At 43.2% G+C, this 23,222-nt stretch overlaps 1 protein-coding gene across 1 annotated transcript in view; it reads right to left on the minus strand.

Moving 5' to 3' along the window:
- Nucleotides 1–20,895, minus strand: part of trpm3 (transient receptor potential cation channel, subfamily M, member 3) — a 174,336-nt gene extending 153,441 nt beyond the window's left edge. Inside the window, exons 1-6 of the mRNA XM_085992384.1 lie at nt 20,874–20,895; nt 11,761–11,840; nt 9,620–9,824; nt 7,583–7,796; nt 5,012–5,136; nt 3,146–3,317 (exon numbers count right to left, since the gene is read on the minus strand). Coding sequence (XP_085848510.1) covers nt 3,146–3,317; nt 5,012–5,136; nt 7,583–7,796; nt 9,620–9,805 — 697 coding nt within the window. The 5' untranslated portion in view covers nt 9,806–9,824; nt 11,761–11,840; nt 20,874–20,895. The remainder of the gene's footprint in view (nt 1–3,145; nt 3,318–5,011; nt 5,137–7,582; nt 7,797–9,619; nt 9,825–11,760; nt 11,841–20,873) is intronic.
- Between the last annotated feature and the right edge of the window lie 2,327 nt (nt 20,896–23,222).

Genomic DNA, 23,222 nt, shown 5'->3' on the forward strand with positions numbered 1-23,222 from the left:
GGGAGAGAGTTTGAGATAAATTAAATGTCTCAATCACCTCTTTACTTGAAGACTGTTACACTGTGCCAGTAATGAAAAAGATAGAATCATAGAATGATACAGCACAGTAGGAGGCCATTCCGCCCATTGTGCCTGTGCTGGCTCTTTGAAAGAGCTATCCAATCAGTCCCACCCCCTTGTTCTTTCCCCGCAGCTCTGCACTTCTTTCCCTTCAAGTATTTATCTAATTTCCTTTTGTAAGTTACTATTGAATCTGTTTCCACCTTTCAGGTAGTGCATTCCAGATCACAACTCGCTGTGTAATTATTTTTTCTGTTATGTCGCCTCTGGTTCCTTTGCTGATTTCCTTAAATCTGGATCCCCTGTTTGCAGACTGTTGTTTCAAAATACAACCTCCAGTGTGCAATAAAGTGGCACTGCAGTGTGCCTTAGCATCAATCCAATCTTAAACCCCAAATCAATTCAATACAACTTTCCCAGAGAGTTAAACGACTTCACTCAATCCTATATTGTCCGCCTAAAACCCAGCCTGCAGAATATAGATCAACTGTCAAAGTAGATGAGGGAAACTATCAACGTGAATTGAAGCACAAGAAGTTTAAATGAAGCTTTCAGTGATTAATTTATGTCACAAGTGCCCTGTCAGGCCAACTCGCCAGCAGATAGCAAGGTGCCTCTTAAAGGGAGATACAGGTAGACTATCCTTTATCCGAACTTCCGAAAACCTCTAAAAACCAAAAGTTTTTTCGTTCAGCGTAAGTCGTGCGCACGACATGACCAGAGTGACGTACGACTTACGCTGAGCAGGGCAGAGGGTCACAGAGTTCCCTCCTGGGTAGGAGATTGCAGGCCGAGCCGAGCAGTGTGAAGGAGGTACCGGGAGAGTGAACCCAACAATACAGCGGCCCGTCCGATATTCTTTTCTCCCCCCACCTCGCGACCCGACCCGAACCGCGGCCCGTCTGATATTCTTTTCTCCCCCCCACCCCCCCCCCCCCGGACCCGTCCGATATTCTTTCCTCCCCGACCTGAACCGCGGCCCGTCCGATATTCTTTTCTCCCCTCCCACCCGACCCCCGACCTGATTTGCGGGCCAGCTTAGTAGGAGTCAGCCGATATCCGGCTTTCCAGAGAAGCAGGAGGGGGAATGAGACACGGAACAGTCGCAAGAGGTAGCCTGAACTTTTAAAATTTATATTAAATACAAATTTTCCAGTCTTATAATAATACCTTCTGAAATCCAAAAAATTCCGAAAACCGAAACTCAGCTGGTCCCAAGGCTTTCGGATAAGGGATAGTGTACCTGTAACTGAGTCCCTTATGAATAAAATGTACTTTGCAGTGTCAATCATCTTCAAAAAAATACACCTCTGGCCAGTAAACTAACACACAGTTCATTAGCAAACACGTCCTACAATGTTTACAATAGTAGATCTTGATCAAATAATTTTCAATGAAAAACAACAACTGTATGAAATCTTTACTGTAAAATCATTTTCTAAAGAGCAACACTGACAGAAGTTGTGCTGCCAATCCCAAAAGTGGAACCCAAATTTGCGCATAGCAAGGTCCCACAAACAGCAATGTGATAATGACCAGAAAATCTGTTCCTTTTAGCGATGTTGGTTGAGGGATAAATATTGGCCAGGACACCGGGGAGAACTCGCACAGCACCAAGTGATCTTTTACATTCACCTGAGAGGGCAGACAGGGCCTCGGTTTAACGTCTCATCGGAATGATGGCACCTCCGGCAGTGCTGTGGAGGCTCCCTCAATACTGCACTGGGAGTCTCAACCTATATTTTTTGTGCTCAAGTCTCTGAAGCAGGACTTGAACCCATGACCTTCTGACTCCGAGATGAGAGTGCTACCCACTGAGCCACAGCTAACTGCCAAATGATGGTTATTTTTCTCGGTGAATTGAAAAGACAACAAGCACAAATCTGTGCATTTTTGCATGACTTTGTTACTCGCACTTTCATCACCTTCCAGTTTGAAATTTTAATAGTGAACCATCAAACTTTATTTTCGATTCTGAGCTCTCCAATGAAACAACTAGACATTTCTACCTTTAACTGCAAAGTTAGGAGAATACAAAACCTTTTCAAGCATATTGTTATGAACCTTCAGCGGGTTCAAGGGTAGGAGAAGAATCTTTTAGCAAAAGTACTGGTGGGGGAGTCTAGGACCAGGGGACATGACCTTAAAATCAGAGCCAGGCCATACAGGAGAGAAGTTAAGAAACACTTCCTCACATAAAAGGTGGTAGAAGTGTTGAACTCTCTCCCACAAAAAGCAGTAGATGCTGGGTCAATTAATAATTTTAAGTCGGAGATCGATAGATTTTTGCTAGTCAAAGGATATAGAGCCAAGGCAGGTGGATAGAGTTAGAATACAGATCAGCCATGATCTAATTGCATGGCAGAACAGGCTTAAGGGGCTGATTGGCCTCCTCCTGTTCCCATGTTTCTATGTACATAGGGGTGGGGAGGGCTAGGGGGAGATTTCCTCTGTGTGCCATGTGTAGAGAAATTGTAAATGAGGTTATAAAGGAAGGGGCAAATGATTCTGTAACACAGTACTCAGAGGAAATGTGAGTTTAAAGAAAAATTATATTAACAAGAACAACTTGTGTTTATACAGCACCTTTTAATGTTGTGAAACATGCCAAGGCGCTTCACAGGAGCGTTATCAAACAAAATCTGACACCGAGCCACATCAGGATGGGTGACCAAAAGCTTGGTCAAAGAGGCAGGTTTTAAGAAGTGTCTAAAGGGGTAGAGAGAGAGGGGCGTAGAGGTCTAGGGAGGGAATTCCAGAGCTTAGCGCCTAGTCACCTGAAGGCATGGCCGGCAATAATGTGGCGATGAAAATCGGGGATGTGTAAGAGACCAGAATTAGAGGAGTGCAGAGATCTCGGCGGGTTGTAGGGCTGGAGGAGGTTGCAGAAATAGGGGGGGCCGAGCCCATGGAGGGATTTGAACACAAGGATGATTAATGCACCAATTTGTGTTTCTTAATGAAAAGATATTAACCATAATTGAATGCACAACAGTTAATGGCACTGGCCATGTTCTGAACACTCGCAGCCTCTGCTTGAGCTGTTTCTAAAATGTCTTATCCGCATTCTTTTTGAAGTACTCACTGGTGTTAATCTTTTGCAGGGAAATGTGCTTCTCCAGTTGCCTCCGCAACTTCACCTCCGCTCCATATTTTCCCGTTGTGCCGTTGTCTGCCAGTATGAAATGCGAGTGCATGCTGTTCAATACCGTCAGCTTGCTCAAAGGATTGGACATTGTTTGATATGGTCGGACCACCTGCGTGAAGACAAGTTAATCAACAACAACCTGCATTTATGTAGCGCCTTTAATGTAGTAAAATGTCCCAAGGCGCTTCACAGTAGCCTTAGCGAACACAATTTTACGCTGAGCCACATAAGGAGATATTAGGACACGTGACCAAAAGCTTGGTCAAAAAGAGGTAGGTTTTAAGGAGGGTCTTAAAGGAGGAGCGAGAGGTAGAGAGACAGAGAGGTTTCAGGAGGGAATTCCAGAGCTTGGGGCCCAGGCAGCTGGAGGCACGGCTGCCAATGGTGGGGCGAAGGAAATCAGGGATGCTCAAGAGGCTAGAATTGGAGGAGCGCAGAGATCTCGGAGGGTTGTAGGGCTGGAGGAGATTACAAAGATGGGGAGGGGCGAGGCCATGGAGGGATTTGGGGAAAGAAAGGATGAGAATTTTAAAATTGAGGCGTTGCCGGAGTAGGAGCCAATGTAGGTCAGGGTGATGGGTGAATGGGACTTGGTGCAAGTTAGGACACGGGCAGCAGAGATTTGGATGAGCTGAAGTTTATGGATGGTGGAAGATGGGAGGCCGGCCAGGAGAGCATTGAAATAGTCAAGTCTAGAGGTAACAAATTTAATTGAACAGCTGGTTTTATTTAAGACAAAAGATATTGGGGGAGAAATTGGGTGAGTAGCGCCACCTGTTAGCACCTAAAGAGGCAGTCAGTGGCTGTAGCGCCACTGGCTGCGCCTCCCGCGATATTCAGCAGGGGCGCTAATGGTGACGTTAGCCTGTTGCGCTACGCCGCCACCGATGATGTCATCGGTGTGCGCAGCGCCACATTAGCGCATCGTTCCTGATATTTGATAGTGAACGCCGCTTTAGCGCCGTTCGCTACCCGCGCCCGGTTCACGGGGCCTTGCTGTGCTGGCAGCGGCGCAAGTTAAGGTGGGGGTGCGGGGCAGCCGCCTTTTTCAGTGGCCGCCTGCCAGCACCTCCGTCACCGGCCTCCTGACCCCACCCCCACCCCCGGCATTGCCGGCTGTTTCCCGAGAGCCCGGCACTTCTCCTCGGTGCTGGGCTCTTTTGCCGGCACTCGCGATCGGGGTTTGCGCTGTTGCAGGCCCCTCCCCCTTAACAATGGGAGGAAGGCCTGCAGTACCGCAGCGGGCCGTGCCGCAGCATGTGGCGCTGCAGCACGTTGCGCTGCGATATTCAGTTTCAGCGCCCTAAGAGGGACGCAGAGCGCCTCGAGCCTCGCCCCGTGTCCCTCGAGGGTTTCTGAAACTGAATTTCTGGCGATCGGTATTACTCCCAACGCAGCGCAAAAATCAGCGCCCAGGCAAACTTGGCGCCAGTTTGGCGTCTCAACCCAATTTCTAGGCCATTGAATTGAAATATTTCAACAAGAATACACAAAATCTAATTTATTCTTTGTTGATATTAGACCCAGAGTAATATTATTGTCTCTGCACTACTTCAACTAATTCATGCATTTATATCTATTCTGTTTTTAAATGTACAGCAAAACTGGTTCAGAAAAGCCATTTTTCCAGACTACACTCAGATGATCTTTTTATACAATGGGGTCTCCCAAAATGGGTTTTTAGTATTGGGACTGATTTCAGGTGGATTTTAAGATCACTGATTTAATATTTTAAGACAGGTATTTGCTCATTGTAATACTTTCAGCTAAGCTAAAGAAAAGGTAAGAACATATGATACCCACATCCTTCCCAATCAGATCCTCTTGATTCTCCACGATTCCCCATGGAGCAATGCCTATAATGCAGATCCTTCCTCTAGATTTTGATGCATGGTCCTTCAGCGCATCTCCGACATGGCGAATGACCCCTAAAAATGAACCCATCAAAAGTGATTGCAGCACCATTTTGATTTATTGACACAATGGAGTCCCCATTTGGCTGATCATCTCTTGTACCTATCACAACAACAACTTGCATTTATATAGCGCCTTTAATGTAGTAAAATGTCTCCAGGCACTTCACAGGAGTGTTATCAGACATAATTTGACACCGAGCCACATAGGAGATATTAGGGCAGATGACCAAAAACTTGGTAAAAGTTGACGCTCAAGGTCTCTTTGCGCGCAAATGTTTGAGTGTCAAAATCAGCAGACTTGACACTCAAGCTCAACGTTTCCAAAAACCTATTTGTAATCACTCAATACATTCCCCATTGTTTCAGCACAGCTCGTGTTGGAATTCATCAGCTGGAATTCGATTCTTTTGTCACTGTCTGAATTTTTCTCCATTAATCATCCCTAGCCCTTGCTTCTTAACTACTCCCAGGATCAATGCTTCAGATACCAGCTGTGAGCATCAGCTGCTTGAAATAGCGCTGTTTTTTTTTGGTTTCCTGGGTCGCACTTAGGCAAAAATGACACTGACATTACGCCAGTTTCTGCGCTGATCTTGCCCACAGGAGCTTACGCCCAAATTTCCTGAGAAGCGCATTAGCCGGAACATAAAAAACTGGGATAAAGCGAGCAGAAAGCAGTGTAAACAATCGCCACCCCAGGAAAGCGCGCAACATCCACCATCTTCCTTCTTGAAGTACCTCTTTATCTTAATGATATGGAAAATAAAGTTTGAAGAAAAGCATCATTCATGCACAGCACGTTTAAGAAAATGTAATTCTGGAAGCATTTGTAACAGGTTCTGATGCCATAAAAAAGAGCTAGAAAATACAGTGCATGTCTCGGTAAGGAGAAATATAGAATAAACCTGCTATAAAATGCCAGAAATAGTGACTATGGATTCTGCTGAGCCTAGAATTTTAGCACGTAAATGCAGGAAATTTGCTTGGGGGTGGAGTTATGTTAATGAGCTAGGCGGGATTTCAGCAGACATACCCTGGGTGCAGCGCAAACGTTCGAGGAAATTCACGCATAACATTTAACCCTGAAAAGTGTGAGGTGATGCATTTTGGGAGGACTAACAAGGCAAGGGAATACACAATGAATGGTAGGACCCTAGGAAGGACAGAGGATCAGAGGGACCTTGGTTTGCATGTACATAGATCCCTGAAGGCAGCAGGACAGGTAGATAAGGTGTTTAAAAAGGCACATGGGATAGTTGCCTTCATTAGCCGAGGCATAGAATATAAGAGCAGGGAGGTTATGATGGAGCTGTACAAAACACTAGTTAGGCCACAGCTGGAATACTGTGTGCAGTTCTGGTCGGCATATAGGAAGGATGTGATTGCATTGGAGAGGGTGCAGAGGAGATTCACCAGGATGTTACCTGGGCTGGAGCACTTTAGCTATGAAGAGAAACTGGACAGGCTGGGGTTGTTTTCCTTAGAGCAGAGAAGGCTGAGGGGGGACCTGATTGAGGTGTACAAAATTATGAGGGGCATAGATAGGGTAGATAGAAAGGAACTTTTCCCCTTAGTAGAGGGGTCAATAACCAGGGGGCATAGTTTCAAGGTAAGAGGTAGGAGGTTTAGAGGGGATTTGAGGAGAAACTTTTTCACCCAGAGGGTGGTTGGAGTCTGGAACTCACTGCCTGAAAGGGTGGTAGAGGCAGGAACCCTCACAATATTCAAGAAGCATTTAGATGAGCACTTGAAGTGCCATAGCATACAAGACCAAGTGCTGAAAAATGGGATTAGAATAGACAGGGCTTGATGGCCGGCGCAGACACGATGGGCCAAAGGGCCTCTTTCTGTGCTGTATAACTCTATGACTGTAACATTGATGTTTCGGCAAATCGGTTACACGTGAATTTCCTTGGGGGGGGGGAAATGACGCAACTTCGCTCTTATGGCATAGTTGTGCCAAAACCTTGCAGGAAATTCCGGGCCATTGGTTTAATCCCAAACCAGTCATTTCTGTTCAGTTTCATTATACTTCAAAAATAAGGAAACTGTGGTGATGTAGAAATAAGGGACAGAATGGATAGATGCATAGACAGACAGACAGAGTTGTGATGAAATGAATGAAAGACAAAGAAAAAAAGTCAGAGAAACATAAGCAGGGAAAGGGCAGTTGCAAAATGAAGAATAGAGAGAAAGAAAAGATAGAGCTGGAGAGAGAGCAAAGACCAGAGACTAAACCAAGAGCAGATACAGAGAATGAAGAAGAAAGATAAAAAAGGGTGAAAGAAATGCATTTTAACACTAAAGAATTGCTTCTATCACAGGGAGAAAAATAGTGCCAATAGTCACCTGGCATTAATCCACTTTTAACAAGGCTACATTCAAAATGCTGCAAGTGAAAATACTAAACAAAAATCATGGTTAAATAATTGCAAAGAAAAATAAAATGATTATTTACCTGTGTTCACACCTCCAGTGAATATCCACGCCCCTGTCGTCATTGCGGCTTTAATTAAGCCCTTTCCAAATACTTGCTTGAGTTTAGGTTGGAGCTCAAAGTTTTGGAGGCCACCATGAATGGAGATCAGTAGCTTTGGCAGATCCAGTTGCCATTCCTTTGTCATTAGATGTAAGAGGAGGTCAGGCTTTGTGTCAAATGAAACACGCACATACTACACCAGAAATGGGAAGAAGAGGAGAGACTCGTTACAAGATCATTATCTTTCTCATCATCACTGCTTTCTGACTTTACAGGAATGTTTATAAAAGTACTGAGAACAGACTGACAATATCTACCCTTCATGATTTAGACAAAGTGATTTTTTCAAGTTCTCAGGGGCTGGAAACTTGGGAACAGAACTTTACTAATTTTGAATATTTAACAGTGGTATAGTTTCATAGTTTAGGTAATTAGGCATTAGGTGCTTGGTCCAGTGGTAGAATTCTAACTTCTGAATCAGAAGGTTGTGGGGCTCAGCTTCTATTTGAGAGCACATAATCTAGGCTGACACTTTAGCGCAGTATTGAGGTTGTACTGTCTTGAAGAGGTGCTGTATTTCAGATGTGATGCTAAGCCATCTGCATGTTCAGGTGGAAAAAATTTGTAGAAGAGCAGGGAAGATCTCCAGGTGCCCTGGCCAACAGTTATCCTTCAATCAAAACCTTTTTTTAATTCATTCACTGGACGTGGGCATCACTGGCAAGGCCAGCATTTATTGCCCATCCCTAGTTGCCCTTGAGAAGGTGGTGGTGAGCCGCCTTCTTAAACCACTGCAGTCTGTGTGGTGAAGGTACCCCCACAGTGCTGTTAGGGAGGGAGTTCCAGGATTTGACCCAGTGACAATGAAGGATCGGCGATATATTTCCTCGTCAGGATTTTTGTGTGACTTGGAGGGGAACTTGGAGGTGGTGGTGTTCCCATGCACCTGCTGCCCTTGTCCTTCTAGGTGGTAGAGGTCGCGGGTTTGGGAGGTGCTGCCGAAGAAACCTTGGCGAGTTGCTGCAGTGAATCTTGTAGATGGTAGACCTCAAAATAAATCCCCCAGATTATCTGTTCATTTATTTAATTTTTGTTGGTGGGGCCTGGGCTGCCATGTTTGCCTACAAAACAACTGTGGCTACACACAAAAGCAATTCACTGAGATGCATTATATAAATACAAGTCCTTTCTTCACTGGAGTCCTCAATGGATGATTAAGGCTAATTGTTATAGACACTTCAACTGATGCCCTGGCAGTTGCCAAGTTCTTCCTATGACCAATGGTGAGGCCTATTAAGAACATTAGAAGCCATGGAGTGCCCATTAAGCCCTTGACCGAACAATCCGCTGCTTCAACAGTCCACATATAATCTACAGGGGCACTTAATTTCATTTTGTTAAGGGTGTCCTTTCCCTTTTCCTTTTGAAAAAGAAAAATGTGCATTTATACAGCGCCTTTCACAACCTTAGGGCATCCCAAAGTGCTTTACAGCCAATGAAGTACTTTTGAAGTGTAGTCACTGCTGTAGCGTAGGAAACATGGCAGCCAATTTGCACACAGCAAGATCCCACGAACAGTAGAGTGATAAATGACCAGATAATCTATTTTAGTGATGTTGGGTGAGGGATAAATATTGGCTGGGACACCGGGGAGGACTCCACTGCTCTTCTTTGAAATAGTTCCATGGGATCTTTGACATCCACCTAAGAGGGCAGATGGAGCCTCGGTTTAACGTCTCATCCAAAAAACTGCACCTCCGACGGTGCCGCACTCTCTCAGTACTGCACCAGAAGTGTCAGCCTGGATTTTTGCTCAAGTCTTTGGAGTAGGACTTGAGCACACAATCTTCCGACTCAGAGGAGAGAGTGCTACCCACTGAGCCACAGCTAACCCCCATCATGATCACATTAACCAATACCAACAGTTAACATTTGCATTTTGTACATCCAGTGACTGCAGGCTCGCAGCACTAACACATAAGGATCCTTAGAGAACATCAAAATTGTGCTTGTTACCATGGCTTTGTTGGAGTGCCCTCCTCCTTGGAATTCAATAGTCCCAAAGGCATCTGTCGGACTGAGTTGAGTGTGCTTGCTGATAGACCACTTCTCCGAATGCAAATCATTCTTTGTGGTTCTGCTTTCAATACTTTCATTCTGACTGACAGAGATGGCTGGAGGTAATCCAACATGCTGACCCATTAGTCGCCCACAGCAACACCTACCAAAGTGGAAAAAAAACGTAAAGATCTTGTACTTTTCCGTTTGTTCAAACAAAAGCAAAATCGGACTAGGTTCCATCCCGTAGAAATCTTCCAGATCAAATATTATAATAAATGAAACAATTTTAAAGGGGGTGCAGGAATAGAGAGACCTAGGGGTTCACATACACAAATCTTTGAAGGTGGCAGGACAAGTTGAGAAGGCTCTTAAAAAATCATATGGAATCCTGGGCTTTATAAATAGAGGCAGAGAGTACAAAAGCAAGGAAGTTATGCTAAACCTTTATAAATCATTGGTTAGGCCTCAGCAGGAGTATTGTGCTCAATTCTGGGCACCACACTTTAGGAAGGATGTCAAGGCCTTAGCGAGGGTGCAGAGGAGATTTACTAGAATGGTACCAGGGATGAGGGACTTCAGTTAAGTGGAGAGACTGGGGAAGCTGGGATTGTTCTTCTTATAGCAGAGAAGGTTAAGGGAAGATTTAATAGAAGTGTTCAAAATTATGCAGGGTTTTGATAGAGTAAATAAGGAGAAACTGTTTCCACTGGCAAGAGGGTCGGTAACCAGAGGACACAGATTAAAGAACCAGACGCGACATGAAAAAACATTTTTTACACAGTGAGTTGTTATGATCGGAATGCACTGCCTGAAAGGGTGGTGGAAACAGATTCAATAGTAACTTTAAAAAAGCAATTGGTTATATACTTGAAGGGGAAAAATTTGCAGGGCTATGGGGAAAGGGCAGGGAAGTGGGACTAGTTGGATAGCTCTACCAAGAGCTGGCACAGGCTCGATGGGCTGTATTATTCTATGATTCTATAAATCTTTACAGTGGTCCCACTGCAACGCTGCCAGAATTTCCCCCAGGGGTGTGGGGAGGGGCAACTGGCAGGTTTTCGTCTGCTGGAGGGTATCCCGTCAGGAGTCCACCATGGATTGCCAATGACCTCTGACCGAGAGGAATGTGCTGGGTTATGGCGGGGTACTGGCGGAGGGCGAATAACCTGCCTCGACCTTGTGGGGGCACGAGTAGGGAAATTCAGCCCCAAGCGTCACCATGGGACTATTACAACAGATCTTGATTTTTCCTTCACCTGATGTCCACACACAGCAGCAGTCACTGGAGTTAGTGAACATGAAGGCACAGGGACACTGAGACCAGTTATACAACAACAACCACAACAACTTGCATTTCTATAGCGCCTTTAACGTAGTAAAATGTTCCAAGGCGCTTCACAGGAGCGATTATCAATCAAAATTTGACACCGAGCCACATAAAGAGATATTAGGACAGGTGACCAAAAGCTTGGTCAAAGAGTTAGGTTTTAAGGAGAGTCTTCCAGGAGGAGAGAGAGAGGTAGAGAAGTTTAAAGAGGGAATTCCAGAGCGTAGGGCCCAGGCAGCTGAAGGCATGGCCACCAATGGTGGAGTGATGAAAATCAGGGATGCGCAAGAGGCCAGAATTGGAGGAGGCAGAGATCTCGGAGGGTTGTAGGGCTGGAGGAGGTTACAGAGCTAGGGTAGGGGTGAGGCCATGTAGGGATTTGAACACAAGGATGAGAATATTAAAATCGAGGCAATGCTTAAGCGGGAGCCAATATAAGTCAGCGATATGGAGGGAGTCATGGGATTACAGAGATTACAGAGATAGGGAGGGGGCAAGGAGGCCATGGAGGGATATGAAAACAAGGATGAGAATTTTAAAATTCCCTTAATGCTTTTTCAGCTCTCTCAATACTAACCAGCAGTTGAAACCTCTGGCCTCTATAGTCTCTACGGCACGGGGGACTTGTCCACTAAATAAGAAGGAGGGTCTCCAATTTGATGTCTTTTAACAATTAAAAAAAAGTTAAAGCCATCTATTGCCATTGGTTCTTTTCTCAGCAGCAATTTGTATTTCAATATACAGGGTACTGTACCAACAAATCTATTACCTATGGTGGTCTTTGGTGCTTGGTATTATATGAACACATTCTCTCTTGCAAAACGCTCTCTCTATCCATGATTTCTGAGCCTGAAACATAGAAAGAGTAATACTTTAGTGCAATCATCTACTGAAGTGCATTTGGTGATGTAAGAGGAAAACTAACGTCTTTACTAAGTTCAAAAACATCAACATGGAACAGTCACTCGAGAAACGAATAGAAGAAACACCATCTTCGAAAAGATCATGAACTTTAGATTTGTCTCCAAAACAAACTGCTTGTCTTGAGTGCAATTGCGGAGTGCACTGTAAAGTTGGAACAGGCTGCGAAAATAGGGGTAGAGTTTCTGCTCAGTTGCGCTGTTTTTAATCAGCGCAATTCGCCCGAAATCGACCAAACCCGCACAAAAAAGGTGGAATTTTAAGAGCAAATTACGTTCAGGGAAATTCGAGTTTCCACGATCTTTTGCGCGAATTTTAAAAACATCGTGCTAGAAACCTGCCCGGCCCACAAATCGAATGAATCACCATTGGGAGTTTCCGCTAATTGCGCTCGTTTGCAGGCCTTCGAGGAGGCTTTAAAAATTAAGCTGGTTCTTTTGGGCGCAAGGACACTAATAGGAATGTTTTAAAAGCTTTTGATTGTAATTTTCTTTTAATTTACTAAGGAACTGACGACTATACCCCAATGTAAGTAGCAAATGGTTCTGTATAGATTTTTAAAATGCCATTTTCAGTAATTTAAAATCAAGTTACTCACAGGCGGTGCGCTTGACACAGTCCACGTGTAATCTACAGGGGCACTTCATTTCAGAAATGCTTATTTTTTTGTGATAAACCCATTTTCAGCTGTATTAATCAAACTGCACCAAGTTACCACTCTTAAATATATCAAGAAATATTTTTTAATACAAATTAAAAAAAATATTACGTTTTAAAACGCTGCCCGATTGCACTGGTTCATGGCAGATTTTACATTTGGCGACATACAAATGAGTTTGAGTGAAGAAAACACTTCTCAAAACGGGCGCAATGTGTGTCCGGATCGCCGATTGCTCCCAAAGCTGAAACTCTACCCAATAATGCTCTTTAGGCAGTGGAAAGGTATCTATGCACCGTTTCACCATGCTTCGAAGATTATGGGGGTGATTTTGCTGCTTGTCGAGTTTCAGCCCCGCCTCCATCACCGTCTGGCCAACCCATGCTATTTTCCTTTGATTGAGCCGCCCGCCCAGCGGGCTTAAAGGCCAATTAAGGGTAAGGCGGTGACAGAGAACATCAGCGTATGATGTTTCATCTGTCAAAAATTTTTGACAGATGAATTGTCATCGTTTGACAGCTTTGAGAAGCTGTCAAACACTGACATTCTATGTTGTTTGGTGAGTCTTTGTACTCAAGGCTCACCAAACCTATTTCCTGAGCAGAAATTAGATGGCTGTTGCATCGGAGAATGCAGCATCCATCTGTCATCTCTGCGGTGGAGATGCTGGAGCCTGCAGGAAGAAACAAAGGTAAGGAAACTTTTTCTAAGACTTTTCACTCAGCTCACATACTTACCTCTCCACACTTGCACCCATCACTTACCATCACAGAATCACAGAAATCACAGAAACCCCACAATGCAGATAGAGGCCATTTCGGCCCATCGAGCCTGCACCAACACATATCCCACCCGATCCCCGTAACCCCTACACCAACACATATCCCACCCTATCCCCGTAACCCCTACACCAACACATCACAGCGCACTTTTTGAACCCTCCGACCCCCGCAGACCCACTGCTCACCTCGCTGACCCTGGTGGTGTTTCCTGCTGTCGGGAAGCCCGCACCTCTGCTGGAAAAATGGGGATAATCCTCTTAACTGCCTGTTAACTACCTTTTAACAGGCAGTTAAGTGGCTGTAAGCCCCTTCCTGCCTCAAGGAGATGGGACCTGGCGCGAGTCAGGTACCCGCCTTCTGGGAAGATGGTACGGAGGTGGATTGGGGGCGGGATGGGTACCCGCCCCCAGATTCTACCATTTTCCCGGCAGTCCCACCTCCAAACCTGCCTCCCCAGGGCTGGCAAAATCGCCCCCTAGATTTTGGATAATCAGAGGGATGTTGTGACTTGCTTACTGATTCATACACTTTTAGAGTCAAGCTTTTTATCTCTGTGCGCCCAAATTTAACATTCAGAGACATTAAAGAAATTGTTAATGAAATCAAGGTATATAGGGATAGTGCGGGAAGGTGGAGTTGAGGTAGAAGATCAGCCATGATCTTACTGAATGGCGGAACAGGCTCGAAGGACCGAATGGCTACTCCTGCTCCTATTTCTTGTGTTCTAATGTAAATATACAGCAGATTAAATATTATTGGAGTCCAGACTTTCATGGGTCCTGGAATATAATTGGCAATAATGAAGAAATGAATAAAAGAAACTCATTTGTTTGTTGGCTAAAAATGCTTCTCGATGTACTAATTCATACCTTTACATTCACTCTTGGCTAACAAGGAATGGTCCACGCAAAAAAAATGGACCCTTTCCTCAAGTAACAAACTGCGGGTGAAATATGTTGACCCTTCCCCAGTTAGGGTTGTTGTTATTCTACTTTGAAAGATGAGAAAGCATCGAGGGAGAAAACGAGAGATCGCACCCAAGACAAAACGTTAATGAATAACCCTGTAAATGGACCATATTTCACCATTTCTGCTGCTATATTAAAATAGGAACAGGAGGAGGCCATACACCCCCTCTAACCTCTTCCGTCATTCAGTTAGACCATGGCTGATCTGTTTCTTAACCCTATCTACCCACCATGGCTCCTTATTCCTTAACACCCTTACCTAACAAAAAATCTCAGATGCTACAGTACCAGAGATACTGGAAGGTGCAATAAAAAAAAGAAAGCATTGCATTTATACGGCACCTTTCACAACCTCAGGAGGTCCCTAGCGCTTTACAGCCAATGAAATACTTTTGGAGTGTAGTCACTGCTGTAATGTCAGAAACGCAGCTGCCAATTTTGCGCACAGCAAGCTCCCACAAACAGCAATGTGATAATGACCAGATAATCTGTTTTAGTGATGTCGATTGAGTGATAAATATTGGCCAGGATACTGGGGAGAACTCCCCTGCTCTTCTTTGAAATAGTGGCCATGGGATTTTTTACATCCCCCTGAGAGAGCAGACGGGGCCTCGGTTTAACATCTCATCCGAAAGACGGCAGCTCCGACAGTGCAGCACTCCCTCAGTACTGCACTGGGAGTGTCAGTCTCGATTTTGTGCTCAAGTCTCTGGATTGGAACTATGAACCCACAACCTTCTGACTTGGAGATGAGAGCGCTGCCCACTGAGCCACGGCTGTCAACAATTTGATTAAATAGTCCCCATTTCTGAAAACAAAAGATACATTTCAAGAAGTGAAACCAGGGGCGTAGATTGTGAACCTGTGGCCCAGGTGTCAAACTGACATTGCAAATTGACTGCTTATTGTAGACACTGCTCAATACTTGTGTCCAACTACGGAAATGAAAATCGGGTGCTATCAATAATGAGCAGCCTATCCACAATGTCAGTTTTAAGCCTGGGCAGCAAGTTGAAAATTTACCCCCCACCATATTTGCTATCACATTTTTGAGTGTAAACTCAAGTGTAGTGGGGTAATGGGGCCACTTTACTTTATAAGATCATTTTAGAACACTAATATCTGATTGGTATTGAACTGGGTGAACAAACTTAGGGCATGGGGCTAAGTCCAACATCATCAGTGAGGGTGAATAGTAATGTCTCAAGTATGTGCCTTGAAAAAAATATATTTTTGTATTTTTAGTATATTTTTAAGTGTCTAAATGAAGTATTTATACCAATAGAGGCTGTGCTTTTTTTTAAACATAAAAATGGATTTAGCTGTGGGTGCACCTTATATGCAAGTAATTATGTTTTTCACTGAGTGAAGGACTCAAATTTGGATTGTGGCTTATAGGTAAGGGTGGACTATAGCTGAATAAATACAGTATACTTTTTTTTAACTTTACTGTGATCATTGCCACAACACCTTGGTGCTAGGACTAAACAAGACTTGAGGAGTAACATAAAACCACTCACTTCAGCGTGTGAGTGGCTGGATTTGCATCCTATTATTTCCAATGGGAAGTGCACCACAGGAGCTTTATGAATAAATGTTATTACATGACCAAATAATGGGCCAGCATCCAACTGATACTTAATTAAATCTAGGTTTGTATTTTTTTGCTTGCTGCCTTCCATGATATTAGAACCCTTGCTGAGAGTAAAACAATATGAGAATTTTATTTTTTAATAAAGGGTGACCTTTACGGGATTTTGCATCTCCGTTTCAGAAATGCTTTGTATACTCTACTTGCTAGATAGTGTGTCCTGCACCATAATTGACTTCTGAGTACATGTCAGCAACTAAATGTTCTACAAAATGCCATTTATTAGTATTAATAGTGCAATATGCCAACACAAGAGAAATCACATGATAGCCACCATTGTAACCATTCACTACCACTCCGCACCCCTGTACACCCCTTAAAAGTCTGGTTTGTGCATTGTAAACAGTGATCATAGCTCTTCAAACAGAAGCAAGTCTTATACAACAGTCTTAAGCAAATGAATGGCGCTCGATTAACTTTTATCAATCTTATACTCTTAAGTTCTTATGATGTTCCGGGTCAGCCATTTAGGACTAAGTTGAGGAGAAATTTCTTCACTCAGAGGGTTGTGAGTCTCTACCCCAGAGGGCTGTGGAGGCTCAGTCATTGAGTATATTCAAGACAGAGATCGATAGATTTTTGGACACTAAGGGAATCAAGGGATATGGGGATAGAGAAGGAAGGTGGAGTTGAGGTAGAAAATCAGCCATGATCTTATTGAATGGTGGAGCAGGCTCGAGGGGCCTTATGGCCTACTCCTGCTCCTATTTCTTATGTTCTTATGTTCCATTGCCTTTAGCTGTTTAACCCCTTTGTGGCTACTTGCTTTAAACTGTCCTCTGTCATTACAACTATCAGAAAAGACTGAACAGGCTGGGTCTCTTTTCTCTAGATAAGAGAAGGCTGAGGGGTGACCTGATAGAGGGCTTTAAAATTATGAAAGGTTTCAGTAGGGCAGACATAGAGAAGATGTTTCCACTTGTGGGGGATTCCAAAACTGGGGCCATAAATATAAGATAGTGACTAATAAATCCAATAAGGAATTCAGGAGAAACTTCTTTACCCAGAGAGTGGTGAGAATGTGGAACTCGCTACCACAGGGAGTGGTTGAGGTGAATCGCACAGATGCATTTAAGGGGAAGTTACATAAACACATGAGCCTCCTCCCACTCTATTTACTTCATCTCACCCTATCAGCATAATCTTCTATTCCTTTCTCCCTCATGTACTTATCTAGCTTCCCCTTAAATGCATCTATGCTATTCGCCTCAACCACTCCCTGTGGTAGCGAGTTCCACATTCTCAGCACTCTGAGTTTCAGAGTAGGACTGACAGGGGCCAGGGAGCAGATTGACGTCTATCTACCCTGTCAGCCTGGGATGATTATGTCCCGCTATATGATCCAGTCAGTGGAGAAAAGGAGAGAAAAGCTCAAAAAAGAAAAATAGAGAAAGAACATCTGCCATTTCACCCCTGCAAAAGAAACAAAAAGCAGGAATCGCCGAGTAAAACCTCAAATCACCGAGTGACCTCCTGTTGGGTAAAAAGAACAAGAAAAGAAAGAACTTGCATTTATATAGCGCTGTTCACGACCTCAGGATGTCCCAAAGCGCTTTACAGCCAGTGAATATAATTTGTTGAAATGCAGTCACTGTTGTAACTGTAGGAAAACGTGGCAGCCAATCTGCACATAGCAAGATCCCACAAAGAACAATGATTACTAATGACCTTTTCACCCGCCACCTATGGAGGGACACCAAGAATCTGGTTGCTCGCCCATTTCTCATGGGACCATTAAGGATGTCATTAACTCCATTATAGCTGGAGCATCAAAAGCCAATTATCAAAGCTGAACTCACACATGGTAAGACTGACAAGTTGATCACAGTACATGAAAGTAGTTCAACTTGAGCTGACATCCCATTTTTGTTTTGCCTGTTGTTAAAATGTCATTGATCAGTTTTAATGCTTATCAGTCCTCATTATTGGAGGCTATTCTGAATCCAAGTACATAGTGTGGTAATTTGTTTTAACTTTAATGAGACTGGCAAAAGTAATGCAAACTACTAAGTTAAAAAACATTTTTTTTGCTTTAATCAGTCATGCTAAGCCTTTCGGGGCTTAAGGCTGGGATGAAGAAAACTGTCAGAATCAGAGGGCTTTTTAAGAATTAATATATGAGTGGGACAAAAAAGAAACCTTTGATTTTTTTCAAGTTCGTGGAACAGTTTAGAAGATTACTCTGCAACATGGAAAAGCTCTTTTGAACAGAAACACTCGCAATATGTTAATGAACTGAAAAAAAATCCTTCAGATGTATTCACATGGTCATCATGACTCACAAAAGAACATAAGAAATAGGAGCAGGAGTAGGCCATAAGGCCCCTCGAGTCTGCTCCACCATTCAATAAGATCATGGCTGATCTTCTACCACTTTCCTGCCCGATCCCCATATCCCTTAATTCCCTTAGAGTCCATCTATTGATCTCAGCCTTGAATATACTCAATGACTGAGCATCCACAGCCCTCTGGGGTAGAGAATTCCAAAGATTCACCATCCTCTGAGTGAAGAAATCTCTCCTCATCTCAGTCCTAAATGGCCGACCCCTTATCCTGAGACTGTAACTCCTAGTTCTAGACTCTAGACTTGAAGCTATAAAGCGACATTGAAGTCAACGTCAAGAGTGCCACAAATGGTGGACCTGGCTCCAAACTCCAGAAACCTTTCCTTTTGTCTGAGTTTCCAACATAGTCTTAAACAAGCCGGCACGGCCGCCAATGGTGGAGCGATTAAAATTGGGGATGCGCAAGAGGCCAGAATTGGAGGGGTGCAAAGATCTCAGAGGATTGTAGGGCTAGAGGAGATTACAGAGATAGGGAGAGGTGTAGTCATGGAGGGATTTAAAAAAAGGATTTTAAAATCAAAGGCATTGCAGGCAGAGGAATACCATAACGTTTGTCCACTCAGTAACAGTAATTGCCAGACACTTGAGTGTTTCATTAAAAATGTATTTCCATCACTGAAATGAGGATTGTAGAATCTTACAGCACAGATGGAGGCCATTCGGCCCACCGTGCCTATGCCAGCTCTTTGAAAGAGCTATCCAATTAGTCCAATTCTCCTGCTTTTTCCCCATAGCCTGGAATTTTTTTCTTTTCAAGTATATATCCAATTCCCTTTTGAAAATGACTAAGGTTGAAGGTTAAAATGACCCCCAATTTGTAAGAAAAATGATGATTATATGTGTTCGATACAATTGTACAAGACTACACGCTACTTTTTACATCTTCCATATAGTTCGCAAGCTCATAAAGATGTTTTAAGATTTCACAACCTGGTCACGCTGTAGGATTGACATGCGTTAAACGGCGTGAAGTTGCTGTATTTGCGCGGTAGATATGAACTAAACTCGCCATAGAAAGTTATGTCTTGTCATTACAAGTGTAAGAACCCTTTTAACAATGTGATAAGTGTTAATTGCTGCCAAATAACCTCTCTAGCATTGAAAATTAACTATTTCATGTGCGGAGTTTCATTCTTTAAGGTTTTAATTGGAGATTTTAAAAATGTCAAATCTAAAACTAAATTTAAAAAAAACTTTTCCTTTCTGTCTCTTCTTTCTCTCTTAATCTAATCTTTCTTTCTCTTTCTTTACCTGATTTGACATTGAATTCACCCACCCTAACTTACAGGATTTTTTGGTTGCTTTTTAAGCTATTTAGAATCTGCGGTAATAAATTTCCATAATTTAGCAGAGCACCAGATAATAATTTCAGTTATGCTTTTAATAAATACATTAAAATTGTTATTTTGAACTATGAACCAATCTTAAGTACCAATGCTTTTAATTAGTTGGAACACATCAATGTTCCCTCTAATTTTTTTTGGTGCGTGGTCCCTTTAAATGTGCTGCGCTGCCGTGCGTACGTGGTATCTTTTCCAGCGCTGGCCGCTGGTGAGCGGCCTGCGCGGGACCTCCCGATTGCTGCACAGCCGCCCACCCACGCACCTTGGGGGGAACACTGGAACACACTCAATGAAATCAAGATTATGTTCTTTACAATTTACAATAATCATACAGTTGGTTCCACTTCATAAAAATCTCGAGTGTAGACTCAGTTGAAGTGAATAGTTTGTCAAATGCTTAAATTCTCCTATTTATTTCACTGGTTCATTATCTTGCGACTGTATCTTTGGCACTTTATGCACACGTTCTCACAAATGTCAATCGGTTCATTGTCCACATAAATAGCTGGAATAAAAATCGTAATTACATTTTTAAACAGTCTAACTGGTACGATGCTTCTTCAATATTCCTTTTAACTACAGCAGATTTTGGGCAGAAAAACAAAATCATTGAAAACCATCTGCAATACATTTCATGAAACTGTTACCAGGCAAGTTATTCCCCCCCCCCGCCCCACTTTAACTGCAGAGAGAACCGAAAGGTTCAGAGAGAATCAACCAAATTAATAATCCTAATATCTCTTGAAACACAGATCTCAGGATGTTGCGCTGAAATACCCTTATTTCTGAACATTTCACAAGCCAAATCCTTTTGTGGTGAGGTTGTTATTTCAAGAGCATTCTGATTTGATGCTCAAAACTACAGGACAAGGAACCTCAATGATTGCAGAACTGTTCAAAAAGTTTCAGTAAAACTATTGCAGACAAAACTTTCTACAGTATCTGTAAATATTCGATGCAGTTGCACTGGGGTGTGCGTTGTGTCTCTTAAAGCACAGCAATTCAAATTGAACAGGAGAGGAAGGATAATTGCTTCACTGGCAACGACGACTGACCGTATAGTAACTTTCAAAACATAGACAGTGGCAGAAATCCAGAGAAGACAGTTACCCATTAGACAAACTGATTAGTGCAAAACCGTGCACTGTGATTTACTTCGTATGGTGCCGGACAGAGATTAACACAGCTCCTCTATTAAAAATATACCCCAGTACCTGTAGAAAGTCTTTGCAAAATAACAGAATGCTTCTTTGTTGTGTGCACTTCCACTGACCAGCAGCCCTTCACACATCATTCTCCTGCTTTTTGCTGTGTGCTGTGTGCTGTGTCTGTGCTGGCGATAGACAGCCCACTCAACTCTGTGCTTGTACTCCGTTTAAACACACACGCACACACACACACACACAAAGCAATTGGGTCTGGGTCCATTAGGTACCTGGTATGTACAGCAGGAACTAGGTGCCCTTTTGCAAGATCTGTCGACACTTATTTCCCCTTAAAAGGTGAATCCGGGTTTGAGCTTTTAATCCAAGAACAAAAGGCTTAACATTTTGGATTTCCCCTCGGCCCGGGCTAGGTTTTTAAAAAAAAAAAATGTCCTCGTGTGAAAACACTGCTCAGGGAATGTTTAGCCACCTTATAATTCCAATTCGGGGATCTAATCCTTGGAGAAACAGCATGTTAATACCTCAAAATTAATCTGCATTCGAGCCAGATATTATTAATCTTGGGAAGAATGAGATCACTCTGCACTGTATCCCAACATCAGCTGAACACATAACCTCAAGTACCTGAACCAGATGAGGATATCAAGAGTAATATACAGGTTAAAAGTTATAATGCCCTAAGGAAAAAAAAAGTTTCTATGCAAGCACTTTAAGCTTTATAAATTGACAACTTACAATAGCTTAGCTTTAATTAGGTTTTGAATAAAAGTCCTTTTTTCCCTACCTGTCAGCATAACAGCTATTAGAATACTTATCGAGGCATTCTAATTCTTTCCGAGGGGGCACCTAGATTGCCGGTGAATGAGCAGACACTGAATGAGGTACATAAGTAGACAAAGGAACTTTTCTTCAGATAGTTCTTGTGTTGTCAAGGATACCTACTTTCTACTTGGTTGTTGTCCATGTTGCGAGCCACCTGTCCTGCTTTTTCTGTACTGAAGTGTAACACTGGAGGGGAAAGGAGGCTTCCTTCTTAACATCTGCCCACACAACAGGGATAGGCTTGGACTGTTGACATCTGGATCTAGTTCATTTTATCCATTCGCATGCAGCACTTGTCCCATGCCTTCTTTTCTGGATTAATCAGTTTTTTTTCTTTCTTACACTAATGCTTGATCTTATTTAAGAACCAGCATTCATAGGATAAGCATGTGAGAAAACAAAAAAACCCTTTGATTTAGTCTCCAAGTCGCATGATAGTTAATGCCCTGGCCAGTCTCATGATTATAATCCATTTATCGAGGCAGTCAGAAGATTGGTTTTGCTACGAGTCATGTTTAATATTTTTACTTGGATTTTCACCTAGCTCTAAATGTGTTTTGCCAGTTTTGTTTAGCTCGTGTTGACTAAAAGCTAATTATGCCAAAAGGTATTTTTTTGATGCATAAGATTTCAATAAAACCATCATTAAATGCATTGCTTTGTGCCTCAGAACATGCATTTGCTTTAGGATATATTTAGAGTTTTAGGACATATTTCTGTCTTTCACTCCACTTCTCCTCTCCTCATATTCTTCAGGAGTAAAGTCAGGAAACACTTCCTCAGGCAAAGAGTGGTAGAAGTGTGGAACTCTCTCCCACAAAGAGCAGTAGATGCCAGCTCAATTAATAATTTTAAATCTGAGATCGATAGATTTTTGCTAGCCCAGGGTATTAAGGGATATGGAGCCAAGGCGGCTGGATGGAGTTACGATACAGATCAGCCATGATCTCATTGAATGGCGGAACAGGCTGGAGCGGCTGAATGGCCTACACATGTTCCTGTGTTCCAGTGAATGGAGCTCAGTTCCATTAATCCTCCAATTGGAAGAAAGAACCATTTTAGCCCTGGATGTTTCCAGACATGTAAAATGGCCACTGTCATTTTTACTCTGTGATGGGCTAATGGAAGTTGTGATAACGAACCCTACAATCTGGTGGCAATAACCAATAAAAACCCAAAAGAACACAATGCTTTATTTTTTTGACTTCATTTTTGAATACATTTCCTATTACTTATTCTCCCCTAAGTTAGCCCAGTTTGCACTAAGATTGTCCTCTTCTGAACGATATGGATATGGGGATAGTGCGGGAAAGTGGAGTTGAGGTAGAAGATCAGCCATGATCTCATTGAATGGCGGAGCAGGCTCGAGGGGTCGAATGGCCTACTCCTGCTCCTATTTCTTATGTTCCTATTATCAGTAAGGGGGGGGAACATAGGAACAGGAGTAGAGCCTGTTCCACCATTCAATGAGATCATGGCTGATGCTCATATATGATGGCCAATGTTCCCTTTAAGCTGCACGGACACGTGGCCACACAGCACTCTGCAGCTCCCGCACGGCTGGCTCACCGGCTT

The sequence above is a fragment of the Somniosus microcephalus genome, chromosome 1, assembly GCF_052327205.1.
Source record: "Somniosus microcephalus isolate GS21.2 chromosome 1, FLI_Smic_1.0, whole genome shotgun sequence".
NCBI classification, from domain to species: Eukaryota; Metazoa; Chordata; class Chondrichthyes; order Squaliformes; family Somniosidae; genus Somniosus; species Somniosus microcephalus.